Source organism: Geotrypetes seraphini, chromosome 5, assembly GCF_902459505.1.
Source record: "Geotrypetes seraphini chromosome 5, aGeoSer1.1, whole genome shotgun sequence".
In the NCBI taxonomy this organism is placed as follows: Eukaryota; Metazoa; Chordata; class Amphibia; order Gymnophiona; family Dermophiidae; genus Geotrypetes; species Geotrypetes seraphini.
The window spans coordinates 108,616,809-108,642,212 of record NC_047088.1 but is presented as its reverse complement, the minus strand read 5'-3'; the positions used below and the strand labels follow the sequence as shown (position 1 = coordinate 108,642,212).

At 40.3% G+C, this 25,404-nt stretch overlaps 1 protein-coding gene across 1 annotated transcript; it reads left to right on the top strand.

Annotated features, from left to right (window-relative positions):
- Positions 1-1,486: 1,486 nt before the first annotated feature.
- Positions 1,487-24,327, top strand: MYLPF (myosin light chain, phosphorylatable, fast skeletal muscle). The gene is made up of 7 exons (XM_033946962.1): positions 1,487-1,599; positions 7,106-7,198; positions 14,142-14,217; positions 18,288-18,392; positions 18,527-18,605; positions 19,830-19,878; positions 23,797-24,327. The coding sequence occupies exons 1-7, from the start codon at positions 1,597-1,599 to the stop codon at positions 23,899-23,901; spliced, it is 510 nt and encodes a 169-aa protein (XP_033802853.1). The 5' UTR covers positions 1,487-1,596; the 3' UTR covers positions 23,902-24,327.
- The last annotated feature ends 1,077 nt before the right edge of the window (positions 24,328-25,404 follow it).

Below are 25,404 nucleotides of genomic sequence, written 5' to 3'. Positions count from 1 at the left end.
ATCCTTATAACCTCCTCTTCTGGGTTTGTCAACTCCTGTGATTTGTCCATTGTTTCTTCCCAGCATTTTTTCCCCTCGGTATCTTCACGGGATACCGTCTTCCGAATCATCGACACTTGGTCGACTGTCGGCTTTCCCCTTCTTCTTAGTTTAAAGCCTGTTCTATTCCTCTCTTGACATTGTTCGCTAGAAGTCTTGATCCCGCCGCACTTAGATGTAGTCCATCTCTCCTGTAGAGCTTGCTCTTGCCCCAGAACGTTGTCCAGTTCCTCACGAAGTGGAATCCTTCTTCCTCACACCATTTCCTCATCCACGCATTTATTGATTGTAGTTCCTCCTGTCTTTTCACATCTGCCCTCGGTACCGGTAGGATCTCTGAGAACGCTATCTTCTGAGTCCTCATCTTCAGCTTCCTTCCCAGAATCTTGAACTGTTCTATCAGCGTGCTTCTCCTGTAGTCTTTCCTGCTGACATCGTTCGTCCCGATGTGGATCATTACTGTGGTCTCCTCCGTCTCCGCTCCTGGATATCATGGGTGGGATGTGGGGTGGGATGGATAAAGAGAGATGCAGGATACCATGGTGGGTAGAGGGAAATAAAGAGATGCTGGAGACCATGGGAGGAGGTGGAGGAGGGAAGGAGAGAAATGCTGGATACCTCTGAAATAGTGGGGTGGAGTTAAAAGGTGGAAAGAGCACAATACTGGACATTCCTGAAGGAGTGGGGTAAGGTTGAGAGGTATGGAAAGAGAGAGATGTTGGACACAATGGGAGGGGGGTGGGGGATAGGATGTGATGCTGAACTATGGAATGGTAAGGAAGAGAAGAGGAGGTGCTAGAAATGGGAGAGGAGAGCATATTGACTCTTTAGCTTATAAACTTGCTAGAAATAGAGTAATATAACTCACCTTGAACTACAAATGAAAAAGTGCAAGCTAAACAAAATCTTAATAAAAATGGCCCCCTTTAACTAAGCTGTGGTAGAGGTTTCTACCTCGGCCTTGAGAGCTAAATACTCCGATGCTGCTCTGATGTTCATAGGAATTCTATGAGCGTAGGAGCATTTAGCACTCCGGGCCACAGTAGAAACCTCTACCATGGCTTAGTAAAAGGGGGGAATGTTTGTTTTGATTACCAGTGAAAATATCTAAAGGTATATATTTTTTCTTTCTCTTAGAATGAGAGCAGGTTGGAAGCGTAAGAAGGTAGAGGATCAGTTCATACATACCTGTGTTATGAAATCTCTCATTAGAAGAGGGTTTGATTTGATTGCATGGTTATTAGTGTCTGTGGCAGCTGTCCTCTTTGCTTGTCCAAGAAAGGAGCTTCTCAGCCACTCTGCTGCTGTGTCTATTTTGGTATCTGGAATTCTGGTCTTGGTGCTTGGCTCCCCCTCCCTCCCTCCTTTTTCTTGCCTCTCCCATTCCATTCTCCCTCCACTGCTCCTCAGATCCAAACTTGAAGATGCAGCTAAAGTTAGGCCCTTTATGTAAATGAATCCCCAAGGTATATAAACCCCCCAGAGCCGAGTGGAGTCCTGTGCCACTCAGTGTCCCTCAGAGCCTAAGGAACAAGTGCATATAAGACAGCTGAGAAAATGGTAAGTACATTTGGGATATAGGCTGGAGATAGAAGGGGGAAGAGACATTCTGTATAGCTGGGTGCTCCTTTGGATAATCCATTACTCAGTATGGAACTCAATGTATGTGATATTCCCTGTGGTAAGAGCACCATCAAAGTTCATTTCCTGAAATGACTCCAATACATTAAAGCCAAGGAATAATTATTACCACTCACTGTCTGTGAGTGTCTTATATCATGCTTTCTGGATGACAGAGGAGGGACAAGGGACTCAGCTTGTGATTTCTTTAGTCAGTACAGTTCGAGGCATCCCTCTCCATTTCATGATTTGATGGGCAGAGAGATGTTACTGATATTGGAAACTTTGCTATGGCACTCAAGAGCTGTTACTGTTTAAGAGGTGGAAACATATTGAGATGGTAGTAAAATGAGAAAGATGAAGAAAGAAAAAGAGGCAGACTGAAGAAAAGAAACAAAGAAAGAGAGCCACATATAAATTGTCATGTCAATAAAGTTTCTTGCATCTTGGGAGCAAAATTAAAAGTGAGTGAAGTAAAAATGAAATGAAAGTATTAAAATCAAATAAGGGAGGAATGTGCAGAGAGATAAAGAGGAGCTTACAGTAAGAAAACAACAAAGAAAATCAGAATGAAAGAAAAAAAAGAATGAAACCTTACAGAAATGATTAAATAACTGTAGTAGACAAGAGAGTAAAAGAAAAAGAAGGCAAAAAATTTCTTAATAAGTTACTGTAGGAGAGAGACAAAGTCAGAAACCACATGCTAAGATAAAGAAACTTGAGCTGATAAAATCAAGCAGACCTTAAATCCATTAACCATATGAGATTTTAAACTCTGCTTCTCCTTTTTTCTCTCTTGCCCCCTCCCCACCCCCCAACCCATTAGGACAAAAGTCAGTGCTGTATATGGAAGTAGTTCACATGAGAAGAGAGTGTAGTCAAATGAGGTGGCATAGATGGTAGCTCAGGGCTGTTGTTACTGGCAGTATTTTGTTACCTGGTTTAGAGATGCATCATATGTATTCATAATGGAAATGTCTTAGACATTAGGAAAAGGTAGAATGTACTGGTAACAGTAATAACTGAGGTAGGGATATACAGTGCTGGAACTCATAATTAAGATAAAAACAGATATAGAAGTGGACAAGGCAGAGTTTTAGCTACAGAAGTGTAATTATGTAGCTGAATTTATTTCATATTAAGTTACAAAAATATAAAATGTATAAACATTTTTTTCTAAATGGAGGTCACTTTTCTGTGTGAGGCTCGAGCCAAATGGCCCTACTGATCCCCCCTCTGGTCCTGAAGTATTTTAATTTCTAAGATGATGTTGCCATCTAAGTCCATAGAGATGAAGAGATACCTCACAGGGAGGCAGATATGAGAAGTCTAGTAGAAGAAATTAGATAATATTTTTCCACCTTTGTTCCCTAGCTTCCTTTTTCCTTGCATTCAACGCATCCTCAAGAACCTTATCACACCAGGATAATGAATTTTCTCTCTAAATGGGGCTTTAACCCCTCTTCTACAAAGACGTGCTAGCGGCTGCCGCGCAACAACAGCCCCGAAGCCCTTTAAATCTCTATGAGCTTTGGGGCCGTTACCGTGTGGCTTTGTAGAAGAGGGGGGTAAGTCTCTCTCATTGTCCACAAAATGTTATCTGTTTTCTTTCCTAAACGTTCCCTAATTCACAATGCATTTTAGTACAAGATGAAAATTTGAAATCTATCATCTTGCTCTTAAACAGATTTCAAATAGTATTACGAATGGAACATATATGCATGTATATGCGGGAAGGGGCTCAGAATATCTGTTACAAGAATAAATGTGGATCAATATTTCCATTAAGTACCTTTGAGCTACACTGGAGCTTTCTGCCAGCATGGGGAGGTGTGATGATAATGTACCTTCAATTACAAGGAACAAGTAGATTACAAGTGATCTGCCTATCCCTCATGATGGAAAGCATACTATCATTGCATTTTCTCCTACTGTCAGAAATGCTGACAGAGGACTTCAATCAAGCTCAAAGCTGCAAAGTAGGAACATTCATGTAGAGGGATTTGCCCTTTTATGTATTTTATCAGCAAATTAGGCCAGAGGGGTCAGTCACTCTGTTCCCATCCATCCCTTCCTTTGCCATAAGAGCAGGTGATCCAGTTATATTTTGAGCTTTCATTTCAGAGTTCCATGGCTCTGCAATATGTGTGAGTTTAAACCTAGTCCCTTTTCTAGTTAATTTCCTGTGCTTAAGTTGCAGTCACTTGTCTTGTTCTAGGCTCTGTATGCACGGTAACGGGCTAGATTTATTAAAATGCACCATTGTGTTAGCTTGTGCTAACCCATTAGCATAAACTAAGTAACATAAAGTAAATAGGTCTAATTGCTTAAAATGCGAACTGGTCCAAATCTGATTTTGGATGTTTGGGTGGAAATGTCCAAAAATTCGGTAGAGGAAATGGTCATTTTTCAAACCAGAAAAACATTTGAAAATGGCCATTTCCTCGATGTGTTTGCCCTTAGTGCGTCTATCTTTTTAAACCATTTTTTGAAAAAAAAAATGTCCAAATGAAAAATACACAACCTTTGGGATGTAGGAGCGGCCAACATTCTTAGCACACTAGCCACATAAACACCCTAGCAGAAGAGTGGGGCACCCTAGGGAGCACTGCAATGAACTTCACATAAAAGGTCCCAGGTGTACATTTCACCAAAACTCCCTTACGCTGCATGTTGAGCCTTCCAAAACTCACCCCAAACCTACTCTACCCAATTATATACCAGCCCAATAGCCCTTATGCCTGCAGGTGTAACCTATATGTCAGTAAAGTAGGTTGTGGGTAGGTTTTGGAGGGCTCACACTTTCCACAACAAGGATATGGGTCTAGGTCCCCTCTCTGTAGTCTAGTACACTGCCCCTAACATCTGAAGATGTCATACAGGCTGGTATGTACTGTTTCATTCACATCTTTGGGGGATAGAAGGGGGTCAGTGACCAATGGTAAAAGAAGGGGGGCCATGCCTTCAGTGATCATTTGGTCAGTTTGGCCACCTTTTGGCACTTATTCCTTATTGAAACAGGTCTAGGCTCAAATGTCCAAGTTTTGCCCTGGACATTTTCTGTAATGTTCCATTCCTGCAAATAACACATCCAAATCATAAATCTGCCTGAATTCCTCTCAAACTCTACCCTCAGCATGCTCCCTTGAGATTTAGATGAATTGCAGACAGAGGTCAGATCCTTTGGTATCTTTCTTCTTGGGATCTGCACTCATTTGAAGCAACATGGAAAATGCAGTTTTTTGTGTTGTCATGGGGGTTCTTTTTTGCCTCAAATAACAGAAACCCTACCACCTCTTTTTGGTTTTTCTTTCAGTGTTATGCATGGGAAAGAGTGTACACTATTTGCAAAGTCAAGGGAAACTAAATTAAAATTTTTAGATCTGCAGAAAATTTTTAGATTTAGATGATTTGCAGACAAACAGTATAGATAAATGTCTAAACAATGTGTTTCAAAAATGGCAATTAGGACTTTTTAGAAAACAATACATCCAAATACTACTTTATGCCATTTTTGGAAGTTTTCTCTTTTGAAAATGCCCCAAAGTCTGCTAACATACAGTAATGTGGTAACCTCTAATAAATCTAGGCCAGAGTTACAATGTAGATGACAGCAGATACAGGCTATAATGACCCATTCTAGTCTGCTCATGGAGGCTCATTTTCATAGAAACATCGAAACATGATGGCAGATAAATGCCAAATGGCCCATCTAATCTGCCCATCCACAGTAACCATTATTTCTTTCTCTCTCCAAGAGATCCTACGTGCCTATCCCAGGCCCTTTTGAATTCAGACACAGTCTCTATCTCTACCAGCTCTTCTGACAGAATGTTCCACGGATCTACTACCCTTTCTGTAAAAAAGTATTTCCTTAGATTACTCCGGAGCCTATCACCTCTTAACTTCATCCTATGCCCTCATTGCCGAGTTTCCTTTCAAATGAGACTCGACTCATGCGCATTTACATTACATAGGTATTTAAAAGTCTCTATCATATCTCCCCTCTCCCGCCTTTCCTCCAAAGTATACAGATTGAGATCTTTAGGTCTGTCCCCATATGCCTTATGATGAAGACCACTTAGTAGGCTTCCTCTGGACCAACCTTTTTATATCTTTTTGAAGATGCAACCTCCAAAATTGTACACAATATTCTAAATGAGGTGTCACCAAAGTCTTATATAGGGGCATCAATACCTCCTTTTTCCTACTGGCCTTACCTTTCCCTATGCAACCTAGCATCCTTCTAGCTTTCGCACTTAAGACATACAAAGTACTGTAGTAACCTATGGTACATTGTTTGTCTAAGTGCTTTGAAAATGAACACCTTATAAATCATTTTGGGGTCCTTTTACTAAAGTTTAGTGCATGCTAAGAGAACTAGCATGCCCTAAATGCTAGAAAGGCCTCTTTGTTTCCCTGTGCCTGTTTATCTATCCATAATTGTTTATTTATAATAATTAATATTAATATTGTTCCTTCTCCCCTTCTGAAATTTCCATGTATTCTGGCCCATATTCTATAAACGGTACCTTAACTTAGATGCCAGTAGGCTCTCTACTGGCACTTAAGTTAAATCCAAAACACTGTTTAAAAGTGGACTTAAGAGTAGGGTAACCATATGGCTCCAGAAAAAGGAGTATGGATTGAGACATCTAGGTTTTACCTCCATTGCTTTCAGTGGAGGTAAAGCCCAGATATCTCAATCCGTCTTCTTTTTTTCTGGATCCATAAATTACAGGGAGCCTACTGGTGCCTAAAAAATGACTCCAGAATCACACCTCTGTAGGCGTGGCTAACATCGGAAGTGGTGGTAGGCACCTCCGGAGGCACGATTCAAATCAAAGGTAGGTGCTAGAAATGTAGGCCTTTAAAACCTTGGCCTACATTTTGCTGGAGGCGTGATTATCTAAATGGCACCATCTCATGATTGACACGTGATTGACGGCCGCTTTTAAGATGGCTGCCGATAATGGCACCATTTACAGAATCCAGGCTTTTGTGCCTAAATTGTACTGGCAAACCACCCACTTCAGACGTGGCAGCTTGCATTGCAAAACTCGTTATTTGTTTTGATGAAAGGCATCACAGCTATTCAATGTCTGACTATTATTTAAATATCTATGCTGGCTTATACAAAGGTGCGATTGAGTTTTCTACCGTAGGCCAATAAGGTAAATGCTCTGACACTCATAGAATTCCTATGAGAGTCGGAGCATTTGCCTTGCAGCATGTGGTAGAAACTTCTACTATGGCTTTGAAAAAAAGGAGCCCATATTTTGTTTGAGGACTGGAACTGATTTGTTAATTTTTTAAGGTTTATCTCCTTAGTTGATTTGCTTTTTCTTAATCAATTTTTGATTCTTACTGCTTGAAGCATGTTTAAAATTTGTGTAAATAAACATGTTATAATATATATATAATTTTTTATAATGATTTCCCACAGCCAGCAAAGAGGGCCAAGAGAAAGGCAGCCGAAGGCGGCTCTTCCAATGTCTTCTCCATGTTCGACCAAACCCAGATTCAGGAGTTCAAAGAGGTGAATAAGTTATGGAAGCTCTCTTTGGAAGGGTGTGGTGAAATGAAAAAAATGGGTTGAGATAAGTAGGGGTTATTTGGCACATGACACCTTATACAAAGTATCAAATGACTGAACTGGTTGAATACTCTGCAACTTGAGTGTACCTTCTGCCAAGGAAAGATGCCTCAGTAATGGGACTCTTGTATCATAACTACTACTATAGAGAGGGAAGCTATTCTTTTCAATTAATTCTCCATGCAGGGTGGGATTAAGGGCATAGACAAATTGGTATATGCCTGGAGTCCAAAAATTGAGAAGGGGGAAAGAGGTTCCTTGTCAGATATGCTGTAACCTCTCTTGGGCCCTGCTCAAGAAATAGTTGATGTCATAAATTGTGGTCACAATGTTGGTCTACATAGCACATGAGATGTTGTCATCACCTGCTTATTTCATTGGCTAATATGGTGCATTTGGCATTCTACTGGAAACATTAAAAGTTGGCATCAGCCACCACTGCATGTTTCCCCTTCCCATTCTGGCTTTCAAACCCAGCTGAGCACAGTAGAGTCTTTGGACTCAAAGCAAACTTATAACACTGAAAAGTGTAGGAAGCAGTGAGCAGCCAAATGGATGTGGCAAATTTAGAGGTGTGGAAGAGTGATTGTTGAGTTCTAGGGTAAAGGAGGTAGAATGATTGCTGGAGTGTGGTGGATTATAGGGGAGTGAGTGATTTGAGGGGTTGCTGTCTTGGAGTAAAGAGGGGAAAGAGTAGAGAGGGGATCTGAGTATGGTGAAGGGAAAATGCTTGTTGGGATCTATGGAGAGAAGAGAGAATGTTTGCTGATGTCTGGAAGTAGAGAGAAGGGAAGAGCACATGTGATTTGGGGAGAGTAGAATGCTTTCTGGGGGATCTGGGGGTATTTTTAAATCACCACATTAATGTGACATAATTAAATGTAGAGGCTGTAGCTGTGGGGATGTAAATAATTATGGTGGAGTGTCCAGTGTTTGCAGAGGACCCACTAAAGGGTTAATTATGCTCTGTTCTAATGAATCATCTAATTCTTCAAAAGTATACATAGCAAGCTGAAAATAAAAAGATCTATGTGACTTCAGAGGTTCAACTTTGGAAAATACTTTTTTTATTGGACCACCACAGGAATCATGGCCTACTATGCCAAGATGTGGTATTTACTCTCTTAACAGTTGAATATCTATCATTGAAAATTTTGTTTTTGAAATTCTTAACATCACACATGCTAACTTATATATCACTGGTTCATGCATTATTGGAATGTCTATTATTTATGACTTCTATAGTGCAATATATGTTACACTGTATAATTACACATAAGAGAAAATCCCTGCTTGATGGAGCTTACAATCTAGTTGAAATATATGGATGACTAAGAGGGTTCAGGAAATGTAAATATTAAAGAAAACATGGTTAAAATGAACAAGGCGTCGATCAGTGATTATCAGGGTTTAAGATTTGAAAAAATAGCCCTCAAAGAGAGGGGTGTCAGTTTTCAAAAGGATTTAATTGTGCAGAAGAGGCTCCTGCCTGGTTAATCCTCGCTATGCTTGCCGACCACTGATATTCAGAGGCACTTAACCAGGTAGTGGCACAAAAAGGCTATCCTAACTTTATACACTGAGATAACCCAGCACCAGTCTGAATATCATCTGGTGCAGCTAATTTCTGGATCAGACCACAAACTTGGGTATTCAATGCCAGAGACACATATTGAGGGTTAGGTTAGCCTGTGGCTGGAAGCAGCTTACAAACCACTTATTACAGAGGGTAAATCCCTGGAATTTTAGAAGTAATTTGAATATGGCCAGAGTGGGGGCATATGCTATCAGCTGCTGATATCATAAACAATCTCATTGAATTATTGAGATTCATAATATCTGATTCTAAACATTTTCTCAAGGTTCTATAGAGCTGAATAAAAATGTGTTATAATGTTTATTTTTCATTAAAATTCCATAGAACTTAATAATAGTGCTCTTAATGTATTTTCAAGTCTTCCCCTGACGCTCCCTGGGACTGAATAATAGGGCATGTGTTTCTAGAGTGCCCAAGGTCCTTATAATTATCATTTACTCATTTCTTGATGCAAGTAATTACACAATGAAAGAATAAAGCACACAACGTAGTATCTTCCCCAGGAATTACAAGAAAGGTTATGGGGAGAAAATGGAGCAGGCATAGATAGAATAGAACCCTTATGGAATGAAGTCAGGAACTAGTTGGGTCAAAGTCAAACTGTATTTTAAGGATAGGAGAGGGGGAGGGCAAAGCCTAGATGGTAGTATAGATCCTGGTGGTGACAGGGCAGCCCCAGGATATTGGCTGTAGAAAGAAGCAATAGCTATTCCTCTCTTTAAAATTCTAAGTTTTGATTGAGGGGGGGAATGGGTTGAGAGAGAGGGACCTCCTTTCTTCCTTACTGCTTCACCTTGTAACTTTGCAGACTGCTAGAACTCCAGGTCTATTCCTTTTTGTGTGGCCTTCTTTGGCTTTTAGTTCTCCACATCATGAAACTGTGGCAGTGCATCTCCTTCTGGTTTACAAGTAATGCAGAAAAAAAAAAAAGAGGGTTCAGGACATTTATTTGTTATAGAAAGCATGTTAAAATGAGCAAAGCCGTAATCCATGGGAGTCATAGACAATGATAACAACACTTCCAGCCCATAAGCATTATATTAGTAGTAGTGCTACAACCTAGATGGCTGCCCAAGCATAGCTAAGGATGCCTGAATTTTGGATAAGGCAATCTACCCCTGCCTATCTGCTCCCTCCTCCATATCTCAGTTTGAATAGGAAGACCAATCGTGAATCTTTCTTGGAGGCTGTAGCCCTGAAACAGCCCTTTGAAAATGTGGCTGGTGCATGGATTCTCAGTAAAAATATACCAGCATACTTTTGTACCTTTATGGGAGCAGAAACTAAAGTATGTTGTAGAAATAGCATAATAGGTTTATTTATTTTTATACCACTTAGATAGCCCGAGGATCCTAAGCAGTGTACATTGAATAGTAGTCAGGTACTCTAAGGCCCAAATTTTCTAAATGTCGCCTAACTTAATAATTTTAATTGGTGTTAACCTGTGTGATAATTGACTACATTATTTAAAGCCAATTAAAATGTCATTTTTAAAAAAGTAGGTTCCCAAAGACAGCTCCAAAAAAAGGATTCCATAATCATGTCCACAGAGGCGCCTAATGGCTCCTAAGGTCAAAGTAGGCCTGGTTTACACTGGAAATTATCTTAGGTGTCGCTAGGCATCTCTGTAGATACGATTCCTGTCTAACATAGGCACTTGGTAATGTAGGCCTGCAAAATCCTGGCATACATTATTGGTGCCTAAGTTAGATGTAAGCCACAATTCTATTAACAGCGTCTACGTGTGATTGACACACAGCCGGTGCTGTTTCTGGAGGCACCTGCCAAAGTAGGCACCATTAACAGAATCCAGGCCAATGTGTTTTCCCTATCTATCCTGGCAGTCTTACAATCTAACTATGGTACCTGGGGCAATGAAGGTTTGAGTGACTTGCCTAGAATCACATGGAGTGGTGCTGAGATTAAACCTACAACCTCAGGGTGCTGAGATAGCAGCTTTAACCACTAGGCCATTCCTCTACTCCTATAATTCAGAACCAGCAAGATCAGAAGGACAACCTTCTATGGGGCTCCCATCGAGCCCTTCTCCTCCTCTACCTATGAATGCTTTGCTATACAATGGCATTACATATCCCAAATTTCTTCAGAATATGTAAAAAGAGATTCCTTTCATTATCTAACAAGAAGCAGAACAGAGGGCAGACCCTTTGGTTTCTATCTTCTAGGGATGTGCAATGTGGGAAATGCAGTTTTCCATGTTGTCATGGGAAGTTTTTTGCCTGAAATTACAGAAATCCCACCACCTCTTCTTGGGTTGTTGTTTTTTTTTCTATGTCATACATGGGAAAGAGTGCACACTATTCGCAAAGTTAAGGGAAACTAAATGAAAATTTTTGGGCTCCACAATCGTCCTGTCTCCATAAACAATTTCTTTTCCTTTGATACTTTGTAGCAAAATTTGATACTATAAATACTTGCATATAGGTCCCCCTCACTTTCTGCAAACATGTGATATATTATAAATAGGTCACCGCAATCCTGTCTATCCATAGGTCAAGCAATTCCCTTCCCTACTTATTCATACCAAATCCAGCATCTCCCCTTTCCCTCGCTACCCCTTCTGGGGTCCAGAGTCTCATTTCTTCTGGGGCTGCAGAGTGTTTTACCCTTTCCCTAACAGGAAATGCATCATAAGAACATAAGAACATAAGAACTGCCTTCTCCGGATCAGACCTTCGGTCCATCAAGTCCGGCGATCCGCACACGCGGAGGCCCTGCCAGGTGTACACCTGGCTTAATTTATAGTCCACCATATCCTTATATGCCTCTCTTAAGGAGATATGCATCTAGTTTGCTCTTGAAGCCTAGGACGGTCGATTCCGTCATAATCTCCTCTGGGAGGGCATTCCAGGTGTCAACCACTCTCTGAGTGAAGCAGAACTTCCTGACATTAGTCCTGAACCTGTCCCCCCTTAGCTTCATTACATGTCCTCTAGTCCGTGTCAAATTGGACAATGTAAATAATCTTCTCTGCTCTATTTTGTCGATTCCTTTCAGTATTTTGAAGGTCTCGATCATATCCCCACGCAGTCTCCTTTTCTCAAGGGAGAACAATCCTAGTGTTATAAGTCTGTCCTCGTATTCCAGTTTCTCCATACCCTTCACCAGTTTTGTTGCTCGTCTCTGCACCCTCTCCAGCAGTTTTATATCCTTCTTTAGGTAGGGAGACCAATGTTGGACGCAGTATTCCAAGTGGGGTCTGACCATTGCCCTATAAAGCGGCATTATAACTTTCTCCGATCTACTCGAGATTCCTTTCTTTATCATGCCCAACATTCTATTTGCCTTCTTTGCTGCTGCCGCGCATTGTGCCGACGGCTTCAGGGTCCTATCTATCAGTACACCCAGGTCCTTTTCTTGTTCACTCTTCCCCAGAGTTGCACCTGACATGGTTGCTCTTTGGAAAGAGAATGCACATAAAGAGCTCCTGTGATAGATTACCTGTTATGGAGAGGGTAAGATTCTGCAATGCATATGATTATGATTATTGAGAGCTTCTATACCGCTACTAATGACTGGGGAGTCAATTCACAGCAGTCTATATGAGTCTCTGCAAAGGAGCTACACTACATGAGCTTCTGTAAAGGTGATATGATACATTAACTTCTGTAGAGATGTTACCATAAGGAGTTGTGAGGTGTTACAATGCATGGGCTCTATACTGAAATACACAGAGCTCTGTGGTGGTGTTAGAGTTATTAATACTGGCATGATTATGCCAATAATTCATCATCCTACTTATATGCACATGTTTATACCAAATCAGTTGTCCTATGTATGTATACATAAGCATGAATCTGTACAGGAAGGCCCCGTGCTGGCACACAACAGCTTTGCAGCACTGGAAGAGATGAGAGGCACAGGAGGTGAGACACTGGACCCCAGGAGGGATAGGGAGAGGAGAGGGAAATGCTGCACCTGTGGATAGATTCGTGTATAGGTCAGCTCTCTTTGACTTTGGACTTTAAATTGGTTATAAATTTTGTGACCTATATGTTAGTATATATGGTATCTGCCCATTACTTCAGGCAGGTGAAAGTACACACACTGTGAATATCTCCATACTTTTTAGCCACAGAGTGGTGGGGCAGTTTTAGCTTGTAATTTAATGCAATGAGCATATGTTTAACTAATTAAATTTCTTTGATTATTGTCTCCTGTAATGGTTAAAAATGAAATTATACTCTCAGATCTATTACATATATTTACCATCCACAATGCCCCCCCCCCCAACACCTCTGACGTGACAAACGTTTCTCTTACCTTCAGCCATGAAAGGGAATGGAGTGTAAATCTGTATTTCCAAATATAACCATTTAAGCCTGCTCTGAACTTCTGAAAGGATTTTATAATCCTGTTTCTGCCAGAAGCTTTCCTGCCTTCAGTTCCCTCTTCCTCTACAACCAAGAGCCCAAAATAGTTTTCATACATTTTTAAGTATGTGCCTGGACATACCAGTATGTGAGGTGAGGAAATAAAAGAGGAGCCTTTAAGAGAAAATTTTCAGGACAAGCTGGCTCGCTTCCTTTTTTTCCCTTAAGTGTAATTCAGGACTCCTCAGGCATGCCAATTTATCTCTTGGGTGGTGCTTTGGGGATGTTAAAGTCCATTCCCAACATTCTTTCCATCAGCAGAATATGAGAGGGCTTGAGGGGAAAGAGTAAGAAGGAGATCTGATGACATGTGTGCTGGAGAAGGAGGGGGGATCAAAGTGTCTTATTGATAGAAAATTAAACAGCTGTAGAGGGATTGAGTTACCTCCCTCCTCCTAACCCCCCCCCCCCCCTTGCCTGTCTAAAGTTCCTTGTCTGTAGCTTAAGGAGATGCTGCCTTCTTAAGCATGAAATGACTTCATGAGACATTTTTGCAGAGGTAATCTGAGCATAAGGAGCCATCGGTTCTTTGAGTTCAGCTTCCATCAAATCCCTCCATATGTTGATAACTAACTGTTAGTGGGGAAACAGAAAAATAATTCCTGAGATGGTCCTTTCTCCATTAGAGAGACCAGAACTTATTTACTTTGGAAAGCATGTATTCAGCATCATTCAGGATATTGCCTATGCTGATCCAATAGAGAGTATTGTTATCATCTGCAAATTCTTCAGTGCCATTAAGGTGATTAAATCTTTGGATAGTACCCAATATCTACTTTTCTCCTCCCCCATCAATATCACGGAACATTACAGGAAGTCTATCCTCTTGTTTGTTTATTGATTCCCCTGTGAGCCACTGCTCTTTCTTGATATTATTCTCTCTTTGCTCTCCAAGGCTTTCACTGTAATTGACCAGAACAGAGATGGCATCATTGACAAGGAAGATTTGAGGGACACCTTTGCTGCCATGGGTAAGAGAGACATGCCACACTGTACTTGTAGTGGTTCTTAACCAGGTCTTGGAGACCCACTCAATCAGGCTAGTTTTAAGATTATATCTAGACAAATATTTCTGAGCTTTGTTGTATGCAAATTATTTTAGGAATATTTATTGTGGATATGCCAAAAACTAGGCTTGTTGGATGGCTCTCAAGACTGGATTAGAAAGAGCTCTTTTAATGGAGTCAGACACATGGTCATGTAACCTTATAGAGGTAATTTTAAAAAGAGACACTATATTTAAGCAGCAAGAATACATATTTATAAATGTCAATATTGGAGTTCTTTATGTGCTTATATGAACACATGTGTAAATGATGAGTAGGGTAGTAAAAAAAAAAAATAAAATAATTAACACCTTTTGTTTGTCCACAAGGCTAATTTTATTCCTTTATATAAAAATGAAAACACCAAAATTGTACTTAAAGCAAATAAAATTTAGGGGTCACCCAACCTCACTGTTTTATAAAACTACCACTAAGGTTAACAGTATATTGTAATTCTTGTGCACTCGACAAATAATGAACAGTCTATGACATAAGAGCCGCATTTGATACAGAAGGAAACTGGCCACTAGGTGAAGAACAAATTGCTTCTGTTCCTTCATCTTTTGTCAAAGTATCATTGTATTTTTCAATGAGGCTTAGCCTTCATTCTGCTGCATCATTAACAACAGTCAGTTTGGATGCCAATTCCAAAGTTCCTTGAAAACTAGATCATCAGTTCACTCCATGAGATGTTTCTTCAGGAATATTTTTGTTATTGATGATCCTCCTTCAATCAAGAGATAAAAAAATGACAGTGTTCTCTGTGTTACAAGATATTATTAGGTGTTTTTGTCAATGATGCAGTACTGGCAACCTCAGTGGGGACTGATTTCATAGACTGATATTCATCTTTGCTTTCAGACTCACCAGATGATGAAGAAAATTCAGATGTTACATGGGTAACTGCTTTGGTCTACCTTTCCTCACACCTCGCTTTTGTTATGATTTTCTTTTCATCATGCTGCCTCTTTCTACATTCTTTTGCACTTGTTTGAAGGTTAGCTCCACTCATATAGCAAGATAACACGTTCTGCCTTTGCTTCTGTAGGAATTCTTGATCTTCATTTTTAAGCTCAGTCATATCATCTTTTTTAAAATATCAAACAACCGAGTTAACTTTTAAAGATTTCTTCATTCTGTCTATCACTTTCTCATTGATGAGTTCTGTGTTTCTTTAGAGACAAATATTCTTTGTAGTTTCTTCAACTTCCTAATGCAAGAGTCTATGCGTTGTGTTGGTATCCTGGCTTGATCCCATATCGCCATCGCTGAATCACACACCAACTTATAGCTTTCCAGTATAGATTTTCCTTCATCATAGTGATGAAAATGTTAACAGCTGACAGACTGACTTCCCAAGGAGACAGTTTTCGGGTGCAGATCTCAAACTAGATGATGCCATACAAACTAATTATGCGCAATCACCTATATACACAGCACATAAGCAAACAGTGCATGCTGGGGTGACCTCTACATATTGTCTAATCAAGATGAAATTTGACACATGAGTAAGACATACCAAGTGGACAAAAATAAACATTGTGGAAGTTAATTTTTTTGCATACTACCTTGTTCCACCCTAATGATCAGTTTCTGGCTAAACACTAGTCTGTAAGTACACACCAATATTCAATGGCATGCACTTTGCAGTTGGGCATTCACTTGGACAGAGTTTAGGAGGAGCAAGGGCAGAGAAGCATTTGTCTGTGTAAAGTATAAAATTCTGTAATGTACATATACATATTATTTAATAATCTAGGCACTAGCATTTACACTGGCTTTATGGCTGGTGTAAGTGTTTGCACCTAAAATATAGACACCTATTTGACCTGTTACACTAGAATTCTTTAAAGAAAACTAGACACCTGCTTTTCTTTATAGAATATGATCCATATATGCACATATACTATATGGGGCTCATAATCGAAAGAGAAAAACGTCCAAAAAACGGCCTAAGTCAGCACTTGGATGAACATTGTCAAAATACATCCAAGTGCCGATAATAAAAATGGGTTTTGGATGTATTTCTAAATGACTAGGCCTTCATAGTGCCGCTGAACGACCAAAGCTAAATGGGGCGTTTCAGGGGGAGTTTCGAGGGCAAGGGTTGGGTGGGATGTGTGCCAGTTTAGACTTAGTCGTACAGCATGTATAACCAAAAGCTATACAGCCCAGGATCGACAGAACTTGGACGTTGTGACTTAGACCATTTAAAACATGGTCTAAGTCACAAAAAACCACCTAAATTCACCAGATAAGCACTGCAAACACATAAAACAGACCCCCCACACACTACCCCAGTGATCACCGACCCCCCCCAACCTCATAAAAATTGTAATCACATCTTTATAATTCAGCATCCAGACCATCATCACCTGGCAGCCTGGCATAGGAAAGCCTAGTCGTCCAGCACAGAGGCGGCTTAAGCCGTCTTGGGGGTGGATTATGGACCAATGGAGAAGAGGACCCATGCCCATAAGCCCCTGTAATCACTGCAATGATAATGAAACATGTGCACTTCCCTATACACCCCCAAAACCCTTTTCTATAGGCGTTTAAGTGGCTCCTATAGCCATAAGGGCTATTAGAGTGGTAGATAAGTGGGTCTAGGGGATTCTGAAGGTATTTTGGGGGGCTCACCATGACCTATAAGGGAGCTTTAGTGAGGAGAAGACATGGCACCCTTTTTGTGAAGTTCACAGCAGTGCCATGTAAGGTACCCCACTATTTAGATGCCATATCTGGGTGTTCAGTCCATCACTTTGCAAACACCTGCCATGTCCAACAGGGCTTGTTCTAGGCGTTTTTGACTTGCACAAAAAATTGGATGAAAATGTGATATAAAGATGGATGATTTAGCGACTTGGACAACAATCAGATCGGCAGGACATATAATTAGATGATTTTTGAAACAAAAAAATTTTTGGACGTATTTTTCGAAAAGGTGGCTGTTTTTTAGTTTGGACGACTTGCGACTTAGACAAAAATGGACCTAGACGTTCCTTTCGATTATGCCCCTCCACGTAACTAGTCACAGTTCCATCTTCTTCTTAGCCAGTGTAGAATGCACAGTCTGATAATATTTTGGAAAGGAAATGTGGAAAATGAATCAATTTTTAACTATAAAAGACAGGGTAAACTCAATTTAAATCATGGTTTTCTACAGACTCATTCTTGCTGGTATAATCTTAATATTTATAACCAGATGTCATCAGAATAGTCAGTTTTTTTTATATACTGCTCAAAACAATCCACTACAGAGTTCCTTCTAACATCTTATGGGAGCATAAGCTTGGTTCTACCCATTCTTTTCAGAGCTTCTGCTGCAAAATAATTGTTATGGAAATATTTAGCAATTTCAATGAATGTCTTTATTTCTGGGACACTGAAGTCTTTGGCTAGGAGGTGCAGCAAATGAGCATTGTAACCATATGTTAATAGCTTGGTATTCTCTTTAAGCTCTTCTATATTTCTTCTAATCTTGAATACATTCGCAGCATTTTCAGTGACTAAACTGCATACTAGATATTTTAATTTTTGTTCATATTTTATTATAGTTTTTGCTGCTACTTCCTGTAAATATTCTGCTGTATGTGTGTTTCCTGATGTATCAATTATTTCTGCAAAAAATACATTTCCTTCTTGTGCTGATATGCAAGCACATACAACAGGATCATTGTGGACATTTCTCCACCCATCAACTCACCAAACAATTTAAACATTGCATAAATATATAACCTCATGCTACATAATTAAAACAAATCCTTATTTTATATTGAATAACTTTTGGATTATAATGTATCCTAAATATAAAACTATCTTTAGGTGGATTTTTTTAAACAAAATGCTTTTTTGAGGAAAAATCTAATTTAAACTAAAAAAAATCCGATTAAAAAAATCATTAATTTTTATCCACCTTGGTATGAGAAGGTAGTCTCCCTCTTACACAAATTGAGCATATTGAGGTCTCTTACCTTTCTCCTTTCCCTCTGCAGGTCGTCTTAATGTGAAGAATGAGGAGCTAGATGAGATGATCAAGGAAGCCAACGGCCCCATCAACTTCACTGTCTTTCTTACCATGTTTGGTGAGAAGTTGAAGGGTGAGACTATCTTTCTCTCTTTCCCCTCAACATATTGCTGAAAACCATATCATACTGCATGTTAGTTGGTTTGTGATTAGCTGATGATAACATCTCCTGTCATGTCTGATATAGTGATTCCCCTTTCCATACAGGCGCTGATCCCGAGGATGTCATCACAGGAGCTTTCAAAATCTTGGACCCCGAAGCTAAAGGCTCAATCAAGAAGCAATTGTGAGTATTAGTCTTCTGTCTATCTTCCTCTCTGTGTCTCTTTGATTCAAGAAAATTTATTAACAGGACAATTTGTGGGCGTGTTGCCAATATACATGTGAAATGGTTAAAGGAAAAATGACAAAGTAAGAAAGAGAGACAGATTGGGTTTTAGTAATGTTCAATATTGTCTCTATTTATATAAAGTTTCCCTGATATTCAAAAGGAAATATTCTGATAATTGTGGCAGTTATTTGGATATTTCCCTTAGCCATAACTATCCAGGGATATTCATCAGCACCATTTAATTTCTTTACAGACTGCTTTGTCACAGTGGCATAGCAGGGAAAGTTTGCATCCCCCTGACATCACCGCATTGTGCCGCCCCCCCCTCCCCCGATGCACCCTTCCCTGCAGTACTTCCCCCGGACCTCTTCAAATCTTCACTGGTTGTGAGCAGCATCTCTTACTGCTGCTTGTGCCAGCTTAATCCTTCCCTCTGATGTCACTTCCTGGTCCCCACAAACAGGAAGTCACATCAGAGGGAGGAATGAGGCCAGAAGCCAGCACAAGCAGTAGATAAGAGATGCTTCTTGCAGCCAGCAAAGATTTGAGAGATACTAAGGAAGAGGGCAGAAAGAGGAGGGGTCCTGGAGCATCTGCTGAGGCAGCAGCTGTTTCTTTGTTGTTTTTTTAAAATCTTGTACCCATTGTTTTTAACTTTGTTAAAAGCCTTGATTTTACTACAATTGTTAAGAAATGTGGCATATCAAATAAACTAACTGTAACTGTAACTACCACTTATCTAGTTAGCACCAGTATTCAATCCGCTATCCAGATAACTATACTAATAGCGGACTGAATTTTGCCACTATCTACTCAGCAGCCACATTTATTTCTCTGCATGGATATTCAGCGCCAGCCACAATCCAGTTATTAGCACTGAATATCCAGATTTATTTTGACCAACACAGCTGATATCAAAACAAAATACTGACTGGGTCAGCTGCTGTTTTTCATCTTTCATCCAGGATTGCACACAATTTTTCCAGTTCATTCTTTTGTTGCTCAAATTTTCTTATTGTCAGATTCATAAAGTATGCAGTTCTTATATTTTTGTGTATTGCACAGTGAGGGAAGCAATGCATGTCTGTTTCTATTTCTATTGTATTTCTTCCTCTTTTTGTATTTTCTCCATCTTTTACTGACTATGGCTACCTCTCTCTCTCTCTCTCTCACACACAGCCTTGAGGAGTTGTTGACTACCCAGTGTGACCGATTCTCACATGATGAGGTGAGCTTCTTGAACTATCCACAGAAATTTTTCAGTTTCCCTCCCTCAGTATTTCAAGAACTGCTTCCTTCTATATCAGACCACTCAGTTCTTTCAATTCCCCTCTTACCTACAATAGGTACAGTAGCACAGTAAAAATCCCAAGATGCCAATCTTATTAGAGAGGTTTTCATTTTACTGTAGAGGCCATGAATTTAGAATTTACTATGTATGTGTGCTGTTCCTTATTTATAAATGCAGATGATGCATTTATAAAAAAATTAATTAGCTGCCATATGGTTCTCCATTCCTTTCCCTTGGAGGGGAGAAGAGACACTCATGATGTCAGAGGCAGAACCTTAACTCAGTGACAATCTCTTTCTCATCTGCTGCAATACAGTCTAGGACCATGAGCAATTATTTTGCTAACAATGGCATCATAAACTGAAGCTATTACAGTATGTTTTCTGTAAAATAGCATGTGTCCTCTTTCTTGAGCCTGAGTTGGTAATAATTACATTATTTTAATCCACATCTGGAAAGGTTTATGAGATTTCAGCAACTCACAATATCATTTTTGTTGGGCCTTTAAAAATATCACAGCCTATAAAGATTCCAGTTTTCTTAATGTAATCCTTATGGTTTCTGCCTAACTGAAATCTCACTAGAAAGCTAAGAACAATGCATAGAAAAGCAAACTCCTGCATTGGTTAGTAGAAGAATGTGGAGGCCATATGTTACTGCTTAAGTGAAATACTTCTAATTTCTGCCCACTAAAAGATATCTCCTGTCCCACCTCCAAAGCAATTCCACTCTTGAAGAAAAGCTTTTGGTCAGTGTAGGAACCAGTACTGTGGGTCCAGTGATTGAGGATGGGTTTGTATAGGATTACCATATGGCTCCAGAAAAAGGAGGATGGATTGAGACATCTGGGTTTTACTTCTACAATGGAAGTAAAACCCAGATGTCTCAATCCGTCCTCCTTTTTCTGAAGCCGTATGGTAACCCCAGGTTTGTAGGATACCAATATGTTTGAGAAATCAGAACCAAGGCTTTTGAGACTGAATTAAACAATTTATTAATATATAGAGCATACAGTGTAGCTGTGTAGTTATATTCTTGCTTTCTTAGTCTAACGTGTGTTTGTGGAGGGGGAAGCATGAACTTCTCTTACCAGGCAGCTTGATGACACTATCCAAAAAAAGTGGGGTGAAGTACAAACTGAAATTAACTTGCAGAAAACAAAACAAAAGCTAGTCAGGATGTAAGAACATTGTTAGAGAGGGGTCAAAATTCAGAAATATTGTATACCAGAATTGGTTTGAAGTCTTCTTCCCTGGCCACTTTACAGCTCTTCTCCTGCTATCTAGGGAGGACAATTATGAAAGGCATTTCTATCGGTACAACAGAACTTTACACCAGGACTTCTCAATCAGTTCTTGGGACTTATCTAGCCGGTCTAATTTTCAGATTATCTACAATAACTATGCATGAGTTAGATTTGCACATAGTGGAAGCACTGCATTCAGATTTCTGTCATGCATATTCATTATGGGTATGTGTCTTAGGGATGTAGCCAGATACTCAATTTTGGGCAGGCTTGAACCCAAAATGGGTGGGCATAAAACCTCACCCCCTGCCATCTCGCCCACTTGCCTGCCTGGCATCTCTTCTATCCCCCCCTAGGAGACTTAGGGGGGAAGGGGAGTCATATAACTTCATTCTCCTTCTGTTATCTTGAAATCCTTTAGAGCTTTGCTAGTAGTGAACAGCAACTTATTCCCATTGTTTATTCTAGCCCTATGCCTTCCCTATAATGCAACTTCCTGTTCCTGTGAACAAGAAGTTGCATCAGAGGAAAAGCTCAGGCTGATGTGAGCAGGGGGAAGGCCCGCTGCTTGTGAGGAACTAAAGGATTAAAAGGTGCCAGAGTGTAGGTCAGAAGAATGGGGTTAAGTGACACAGCTGGCGGGGGTTCAGGATCCCTGTCAGCCACATCACAGCTGTACCACTACTAAATCCAAAGTGGGTAGGCCTGTGCTCACTCATGGCTAAGCCATAGTGGTGTCTCAAGGACTGAGTCAAGAACCTCTTTTTATATACAAAAATATGTGGGTAAACTTGTGTACATACATGGCTAGATTCAGTAAATGACACTCAAATCAGCACCAAAACAGATCATCACTCAATGCTATTCTATAATGGGTGCTCAAAGATGAGTGCCCATTATAGAATTAGCATTGCATGCTGATTTTGGTCCCCAAATTTAGGCACCAGGCCTTATGCCTTTTAAAATCAAGTGTAATTTCTGACGCCCAGTTTAAGTACACATCCTTGGTATTTTACAGTATAACGCTGCACGCAAATTTTAAGAATGCCCTGACCCATCCATGCACTTCCCATGGCCCCACTCCCTTTTGGGTTGCATACTATAGGATTTGGATGCACATCATTATAGAATAGCACAGTGTATCGCAAACTGTGTGCTGCGGCAGATTCCAGGTGTGCCACTAGATGCTGGTGCCAGCTGACTGCTTACAGGATGTGCCTCTCATGGTGAGAGGCACTTCCTGTAGTCAGTCAGCCGGCGCTTCTCCTCCTCACTGGCACCACTGCTCTTTCTCCTCACTTCTCCTGCAGCACCCCCACCAGCGTTAACAGGAGATTCGGGATCACGGCTGGAGGATATCCGCGCATGCACGGACGTCACATGATGACATCACGCACGCATGCACGTGAAATCATCACATTGATGTCCATGCATTTCCGGGCACCCTCTAGCTGCTGCCCCCAAGATTAGTGTTCTAAAGTTTAAAAAGTTTGCGATACGCTGAAATAGCAGATAGCAAGTTGTGTATGCAAATCCAACTTGTTACCACTTAGTGTCACGTAGCACTCAATTATTTGCACTAATTGTTTCATCTGCCAATTTAGTTGGGCATACATCTTGGATTGGTGCCTCAAATATCGGCACTCAATTTTGGGCACCATACATAGAATCCCATGGACAGCCTATAGGTGTAAAAAGTTGTGCTAGACAGAAAGATGGTTTTTCTGGAGGTGGTACATGTGAGGGGTTTGCAGACATGTGCCTATGTATGTACATTACCTCACTTAAATGTGTGCATACCAAACAACATGTTTAAATATGGTATATTTATGTAAATTCCCTGGAGTACTTTCAGTTTGAAAATTAGCTGGCCCTGCACAAGTTATGCACACAAAGCCCGATATTGAGATGGTGGGAGCCAGTCCGGCTATCTCTCATGGTCCACTGCGATCCCAGATATTCAATACCTGGACCGTATCTGGCCATTGACATTGAATATCTGGGTCAAAGTTTGCCAACTTGGACTTAGCCGGCTAAGCTAATATTAATTGGCATGCCAACTAAAGCAAAGTAGTGAAAGATAGATCTACCTAAAAAGCAGGTCTATCTAGCCACTAGCCTTAGGCATTCAGCCACTGATTATCAGCAGTTACCAATTAGGTTGTGTGACATCCTTAGCAACTTAGAAAATGTCCAGACTACTCCTTATGTACCTCTAAATGTCCTGACAATTCATATGTAATCCTTCTTGAACCGCAAGGTAATGGCGGAATAGAAATCACTAATGTAATGTAATAGCCGATCACTGGCCAATCTGGCTATTTCCTGCTGAATATTGGAGTTTAGCCAAAAAATGGTACTTAGCCAGCTGGGAGACTATCTTCCACTAAATATCAGGCTATCTTCCACTAAATATCAGGGGGGAAAACAGTATTTATGCACCCATAGTGCTGATTTCACATGGAAGAAGCAGCAAAGACTACAAGTTGCACACCATCCATCCTAGTCTATATATGTTCATGAAATTTAAAACTAGCTCAAAAGTCTATCTTCTAGAATCTAGGCCCCTCAGGCAGCAATGGTTTCACAATCCAGTTTCTCTTCCCTAGATCAAGAACATGTGGACTGCATTCCCCCCAGATGTAGCTGGCAATGTGGACTACAAAAACATCTGCTACGTCCTCACCCATGGAGAGGAGAAAGACCAGGAGTAGAACCCTGAAACTACCCAGTGACATCACCCAGTGACTTCCCCATTCCTCCCAACCTGCCACCTCTCCTCCATCACCCTCTTGTCTTCCAAAATGTTCCTGGAACTGACAACGTGTCAGTTGTTGGAATTTCTTTCAAAAATTTCTCTCTCGCTGTGAAATTTCTTATCTCTTCTTCTTTATTGTGTTTTATAAACATGCCACAAAAATCTCAATAAAGATCCTTTTTTATTTATTGAGGTGTGAGGGTTGGGAAGGGACTTATTTACTAGTCCATAAAGTATGTCCCCTCCTGATGCTCTTTACTCTTCCTCACCATTGTTAATGTCTTAAAGAACACCAAAAAGCATCCATTTGGGAGTGGTTCAATACCTCTGGGAACTCAGCTGATGCATTACACCATTGATAATAAAGAAACAGTCAAGTCTCTTTGTACTTCTCTTCCTGATTTCCTACTGTGTGTATTGAAGGTCTGGAAGATTGAGGAAGGGATGGTGGTGGGTGTGTGGCAAGATAGTGGAAGAAAGGGGGGTAGAATAAGATGAGAAGAAAGAAGAAATGAGGCATGTAAAGTATGCTTTGTCTTATCTCCTTTCTCTCTTTTCTAGCTTTCCATCTTTTCTGTCTCTTCTATCTCTGTCTTTCTTTTTCTCTATTTCTATCTCTGACTTTTGCATTATATTGCTTCTTATATATTTATTTTGTTTTCATTCTATCTTTCCTTCTTTCTGTAACTTTCTTCCTCTTTTTTATATTGTTTTGGCCCCTTTCTGTTTCTCTCTTTCTGTAATTCTCCTTTCCATCATCATTTGTTTTGTAAGTCCTAATAAGCAATGAGGTAAAATATGGACTAGATATTAACCTGTCCTGAAGAAATGAAACTTGTTCCTAACTCTGACTGAGATCTCAAATCCCAAATTGGACCTTGATCTAGAACTCCTAAGACAACCATTTTGTGCTAGAAACAAAATGATGATATACAAAATGGCTCCAACAGCACAAAGGTTACCTATAAAATTTGAAAAATACACCTATTTTATGGAGAAAACTTACCCCCCTCCCTTTTATTAAACCGTGATAGCGGTTATTAACACAGGGAGCTGCGCTGAATGCTCCGCGCTGCTCCCAATGCTCATAAGAACTCTATGAGCGTCAGGAGCAGCGCGGAGCATTCAGCACGGCTCCCTGCGCTAATAACCGCTATCATGGTTTAATAACCTCTCTCACAGATTAGTAAAAGGGGGGAGGGGGTTAGAGTGTATTTGCATATCTAATAGGTTTCTAGTAGTGCAGAAATGATCCTCTAAAGGCACTCAAGGTGGGAATGCACACGTTTTAGTATAAATCATGTTTTATTGGCACATCATCAGTAAATACACAAGACAACACGACCATACAACAAGGTCGCGAACATCAAATGTACCATCAAACACATTTGCACCCCAACCAAAGGATCCCCCCAATCCCCACCCACTCCAAATCCCAAACCCCCACCCCAACCCAAAC